Source organism: Physella acuta, unplaced genomic scaffold, assembly GCF_028476545.2.
Source record: "Physella acuta isolate Inbredline_101_S28 unplaced genomic scaffold, ASM2847654v3 ptg001282l, whole genome shotgun sequence".
Taxonomy (NCBI): domain Eukaryota; kingdom Metazoa; phylum Mollusca; class Gastropoda; family Physidae; genus Physella; species Physella acuta.
This window is the reverse complement of record NW_026732797.1, coordinates 171,750-178,257: the sequence shown is the minus strand read 5'-3', so window position 1 is coordinate 178,257 and position 6,508 is coordinate 171,750. Positions and strand designations below refer to the sequence as shown.

The following is a 6,508-nucleotide window of genomic DNA, read 5'->3' as shown; positions in this document are numbered from 1 at the left end:
TGGTGCGGCACTTAATGGTGTCACCCCCCTAGAGGCATAGCGACCCTTCCCGGGACAAACTTTCAAGTTTTCAAGTTTTCGATTTGCACCCCCCTCAAACTTTCGATTTGCACCCCCTCCGTCAAGTTTTTCTCTATATATTTTGCTATTTTTTGCCTTGGTGTCACCCCCCTAAATGGTGTCACCCGGTGCGGTCCGCACCCCCCGCCCCCCCTCGCTACGCCCCTGCTATCTATATATATATAAAGTATATTATATATTTATAGAGTAAAGTAGAATCTAGTATAGTGCCCTATTATTACATAGATCTACAATCTACACAGTGCTACTATGATTCACTATCATTTGGACTATGGACAGATGCCTGGAAGCTACATCAATCAATGATTCAATAATAGCATCTCTCTAATTAATTACTTTTCTTTTTTGTGTGTAGCTTGTTTACTACCATGCTCAGAGGATCAATTCCAGTGTACAAACTGCCGGTGTATTTTAAAGACTGCGCGATGTGACAGAAACGATGATTGTGGTGATAACAGCGATGAAACTAGTGACTGTAATAAGTTAGGTAAAAAGGATTTTCTTGCAGTAAAGTAGTAAAGACCATTAAAGTTGTGTATTTTTGAAAAATGAAAATGTCAGAAATTTTTAGCTTGAATTTAGCCTATTTTGTATTATGCAATATGTAAAATATAATTTAGGTATTTTAATATATATATCCAATTTTTTTAGTGAGCACAATAATTAGGCCAATCCAGTTAATTTGTATGTTCATTAAAAATGCAATTACATTTTTCTTTATAAAACATACATTCATTTTTATATTCTGTTTAAATACAGAATTCATGTCTCATTCTTAATTAAGTTAATATTGCATGGTTTTGAAAAAAATATATAAAAGTTTGACTATTAAACTGATATTTCTAAAAATGCTTTTATTGCCAAATATAAATAAAAATGTAAATATGTTAATATATTATTCTTTTAAAAAGAATATTCTATGTTTTCTTTAAAATAAAATAATCTTGAAACTTTTTTACCCATTACCCACAGTATTACCAAAGTGTAGCGGAGATGAATTTTCTTGCCATAATATCTGCATCTCTCAAGAGTGGGTGTGTGATGGTTCAGACGACTGCTCAGATAGAAGTGATGAGCTTAACTGTAGTAAGTCCTTGCTATTACATCCATGGTCTGGTGTTGGATACTGACCTGTGGTTGTTAACTGCAACTTGGCATTACAAATCTATTGGTTAATATTGACCATTGGTCAATTCGTTATCTAAAATGTGAGATCGCAAACCTACTGGTTGATACTGACCAGTGGTCATTTAGTTAACTGCAACTTGGCATTACAAATCTATTAGTTGATACTGACCAGTGGTCATTTTGTGAACTGCTTGTGTTGTAGTCACAGGTCTGATGCTTGATATTGACCAGTGGTCATTTTGTTAACTGTAATTTGTGGTCACAGACCTATTGTAAGAATTGTTTGATACTGACCTGTGGTCAGTTTGTAAACTGGTCTTGTTGCAGTCATGTGCCTGATGCTTGATAATGACATTTGGTCATTTTCATCTATTCAGCAGAACATTGCTAAAAGTATATTTCATTAACCAACTCAATAAATCTGTACCCTAGTGTTTTACTGAAAATATATCTTAAAAACTTTGGAAATATCTAAAGTTAGATTAATTGTGTGTGTTTGGCTTATTAGTAGCCTCAGTGGCTAGTTTGACAACTAATCTAAGATATTAATTTTGATTTTATAAAAGCTAACATTTTAGCATTATCAAATGAATGGACAAAAAGTTAAATATTTTAGAATTTTTTAAAAAATCACTGTAAATAAGAGATTATATATAAGACAAAATATATGGTTCATACAGAAAACAAGTGTTTTGTATTTGAATGTTTACACTGAATTTTGCTTGTTTATCTGTATTTTAGAAAACTACACCTGTCACCCCCATGAATGGGCTTGTCCACATAATGGCAGATGCATTCCATTGTCTCAAGTCTGTGATGGAACAAAGCAATGTTCCTCAGGAGGGGATGAAGGTGGAGACTGTGGTAGGTACTCCATGTAAATTCTTGAGTGGATGTATTGTTTTTTTTTGCTCACAAACTCTCCATATATCAAACTCTCCATAATATCAAACTCTCCATATATAAACTCTCCATATATAAACTCTCCATATATTAAACTTTCCATATATCATATAAATTCTCCATATATCAAGCTCTTCACATATATATTAAACTCCATATATCATTCTATATTCACCAAACTATCCATATGCAAACTTGCCATATATTAAACTCTATATATCAAAGTCTCCATATATCAAGCTCTCTATACCAAACTCTCGATATACAAACTCTCCATATACAAACTCTCCATATACAAACTCTCCATATACCAAGCTCTCCATATATCAAACTGTCTATATATCAAGCTCTTTATACATCAATCTCGCTATATATACCAAACTCCATATACCAAACTTTCCATTTATTAAATTCTCCATGTATCAAAGTCTTCAAATATCAAGTTCTCTACACCAAACTCACAATATACAAACTCTCCATATACCAAACTCTCCATATACCAAACTCTCCATATACCAAGCTCTCCATATACCAAGCTCTCCATATATCAAACTGTCTATATATCAAGCTCTCTATACATCAATCTTGCTATATATACCAAACTCTCCATTTATTAAATTCTCCATATATCAAACTCTCCATATATTAAACTCTCCATATATAATGTCCATCACATTTTCCCAGCCAACTCCTGTTCTAACAAGTCATGTGATTACCTGTGTCAAGCCACTCCCACTGGCGGTCAGTGTTACTGCAGAACTGGGTACCAGATTGGCCAAGATAACAGGACATGTGTTGGTCAGTAGTGATATTGTTTATCCTGTATCGGCCATTTCTATAAATTCTCAAGCTGTCACAACTAAAATCTCATCAAACACAAAATGATTAAAAGAAAAAAAATGTGTTGGAAGATTATAAAAACATCAATGAGGTTTAGCTCATTCTTCATCTTCCCTGGTCATTTCTTTGATTTCTCATGTTGTCAGCATATAGCTTTATAAAAAACTTGCAAACAAACAAGAATTTCATGCACAAACAAACTGGAAATTGCAATTGCCTAAATATGTAGAGAAAATGGAAAATGGAAGTTCCAAACTAAGAAGAAGAAAAAATCCCAGAGAAAACAAATATAATTTATATGTTTAACTTGCCCCATGCCCAAAAGCTGTGATATCAATCTCATAATTAATTAATCAGTCAAAAAGATCAAAGAGTAGTCTCAACAAGAAATAGTATATCCAATTGCGATAAAAAAAAACAACTTAATTAATTACACCATTTTACTAATAAAGTTAAAAAAAAAACCCTTAATTTCTTAGATACAATATCTGATTAATGATGTAAAATTAACCAACAGATTATAACGAGTGCTCCACTGACGGCTTCTGTGACCAGCTGTGCACCAACCTACCTGGATCTTACACCTGCAGCTGTAGGCCCGGCTACACCCCAGACCAAAACAACATCTGCAAGACTCCCAACAGTAGGTTCACAGCCATTGTTTCTCTCCCTCTCTCATCATCATTTGATTTGCTTGTGTAAAGGAATATTTATTTTTAAGGTCCCTAACTTTCTCAAGGTGCAAATTAAGCTTAAGTGAGGCTTTTGACTATCTTGGGGCAAATTCAACATAAGTGAGGTGATTGACTTTGTTTAGGGGTGGATTAAGCTTGAGTGATGTGATTGACTTTGTTTAGGGGTGGATTAAGCTTGAGTGATGTGATTGACTTTGTTTAGGGGTGGATTAAGCTTGAGTGATGTGATTGACTTTGTTTAGGGGTGGATTAAGCTTGAGTGATGTGATTGACTTTGTTTAGGGGTGGATTAAGCTTGAGTGAGGTGATTGTTTTTGTTTAGGGGTGGATAAAGCTTGAGTGAGGTGATTGACTTTGTTTAGGGGTGGATAAAGCTTGAGTGAGGTGATTGACTTTGTTTAGGGGTGGATTAAGCTTGAGTGATGTGATTGACTTTGTTTAGGGGTGGATTAAGCTTGAGTGATGTGATTGACTTTGTTTAGGGGTGGATTAAGCTTGAGTGAGGTGATTGACTTTGTTTAGGGGTGGATTAAGCTTGAGTGAGGTGATTGACTTTGTTTAGGGCAAATTCAACTTAAGTAATGTGATTGACTTTGTTTAGGGGTGGATTAAGCTTGATTGAGTCTCCTGACCTAGCCCATTCAACCTCAGCCTTACATTCCTTCTGTTAATCATTTGCTAACCTAGGATGTTGAAATAAATTTGGTTAAGTTATGGAGCATATTTCAAAATGTTAAAGTTGGACAAGCCTGAGTGAATTTAGGACATAGCATTACATTTTTATTTATCATATAAACTTAAAGAATTCTTCTTATGTGTTTAAAAGAGTGAAAAATTCATTTTCATTTTTGTTAATGGTTTAAACCTTATATTAGCATTTTTGTGTGTGTTTATTACAAATATAAAGATCTTCCCACATTTTATTTCCTAATTAGGTGACAGTGTTCGCCTCCTTATGACAACCACAACAAAGATCATCACAATGGGCAGAGATGGTGCGGATGTGAAGGAAATAGTCCAGGTGGATGCTACGGATGTGGAGATGGGCCAGAATGGGGACATGATCTACTACATTAACCACACGGATAACCAGGTGAGGTTTCAAACTTTCACGGTAAACCATTCCAGATATTGCGTGGTCTAGCGGTAGAGTAGTAGACTTCTTACCTGAAAGTCTCGAGTTCGGAACCCAGGCTTGGGTCTGGAGAATGTACTAGAGTCCACCCAGCTATGATGATTCCCTGACTCACATTAGGGAAACAAAAGCAGCTGGGCATAGTGCTGGTCACACTATCCCCCTTGGTCATTGAAACAGATGAACTCTACTTCATCTGCCCCATATGTCTTGGGCACCAACCAGAAATAATGGTGATAACTCTGGATATTAGGTAAGCCATTCCGGATATTAGGTAAGCCATTCCGGATGTTAGGTAAGCCATTCCGGATGTTAGGTAAGCCATTCCGGATGTTAGGTAAGCCATTCCGGATGTTAGGTAAGCCATTCCGGATGTTAGGTAAGCCATTCCGGATGTTAGGTAAGCCATTCCGGATGTTAGGTAAGCTATTCCGGATGTAAGGTAAGCAACTCCGGATGTTATTAAATATTCATAATATCAGGCAAGCCATTTTGAATGTCATGTCTACCCAAGAGAGTGTCAGATAAACAATGCCAACATTCACAAAACCATTGAAGCCTACAGTCAACCAGTTGATATTCTTTGGATATCCAGAACATCCTCTAAGTTTACCAGTTTCTCTGTATAAAACTCAGAAAAATATTTCCATTATAATGTTAGTTCAGGTTAAAAAAAAATTACTTGAAAACAACTATTTTAAGACTGACGGTGTTCTTGCAGTCTGTTACACAGTGAAAAAAAATTGTCCTTAAGTTTACCTCATTCAAGCAACTGGTCACGTGATAGTTTTTCTCTCTTCAGATTTACACCATTCCAGAAACTATTTCAATTTTTATTCCAGATTTACACCATTCCAGAAGTAACTAGTTCCAATTTTTTTTTCAAAATTATACCATTCCAGATCCAGAAGTAACTAGTTCCATTTTTTTTTCAGATTTACACCATTCCAGTAGTAACTAGTTCCATTTTTTTCAGATTTACACCATTCCAGAAGTAACTAGTTCCATTTTTTTTCAGATTTACACCATTCCAGAAGTAACTAGTTCCATTTTTTTTCAGATTTACACCATTCCAGAAGTAACTAGTTCCAATTTTTTTTTAAAATTATACCATTCCAGATCCAGAAGTAAATATTTCCATTTTTTTTCAGATTTACACCATTCCAGAAGTAACTAGTTCCATTTTTTTTCAGATTTACACCATTCCAGCAAATGGCTACACATTACCTCTACGTCTCCAAGTTCATGGGCTAGCCATCCCTGTGGACATTGCCCTGGACTGGCTGACCAACAACCTGTACATTGTTGACCGGGACACTGCCCGCATAGAGCTGCTGAACATTCCATCAGGCCACCAGCACAACTTGATATCAGATAACCTGCAGACCCCAGTGGCTGTGGTGGTTGATCCCAATACAGGGTAAGCTTTAGTCCTATGTAGCCACAATGTCTGTAGACCCCAGTGGCTGTGGTGGTTGGTCGCATCATGGGGTAAGCTTTAGCCCTATGTAGCCACAATGTCTGTAGACCCCAGTGGCTGTGGTAGTTGATCCCAATACAGGGTAAGCTTTAGTCCTATGTAGCCACAATGTCTGTAGCTTTAGTCCTATGTAGCCACAATGTCTGTAGCTTTAGTCCTATGTAGCCACAATGTCTATAGCTTTAGTCCAATGTAGCCACAATGTCTGTAGCTTTAGTCCTATGTAGCCACAATGTCTGTAGCTTT

At 36.1% G+C, this 6,508-nt stretch overlaps 1 protein-coding gene across 2 annotated transcripts in view; it reads left to right on the top strand.

Annotated features, from left to right (window-relative positions):
• Window positions 1-442: 442 nt before the first annotated feature.
• Window positions 443-6,508, top strand: part of LOC131957966 (low-density lipoprotein receptor-related protein 2) — a 93,395-nt gene continuing 87,329 nt past the window's right edge. For both annotated transcript variants that reach the window (XM_059322841.1, XM_059322840.1), the window contains exons 1-7: window positions 443-568; window positions 1,054-1,167; window positions 1,951-2,073; window positions 2,797-2,910; window positions 3,470-3,595; window positions 4,583-4,740; window positions 5,976-6,202. In XM_059322841.1, the coding sequence (XP_059178824.1) occupies window positions 4,603-4,740; window positions 5,976-6,202 (365 nt within the window). In that variant the 5' untranslated portion in view covers window positions 443-568; window positions 1,054-1,167; window positions 1,951-2,073; ... (1 more) ...; window positions 3,470-3,595; window positions 4,583-4,602. The remainder of the gene's footprint in view (window positions 569-1,053; window positions 1,168-1,950; window positions 2,074-2,796; window positions 2,911-3,469; window positions 3,596-4,582; window positions 4,741-5,975; window positions 6,203-6,508) is intronic.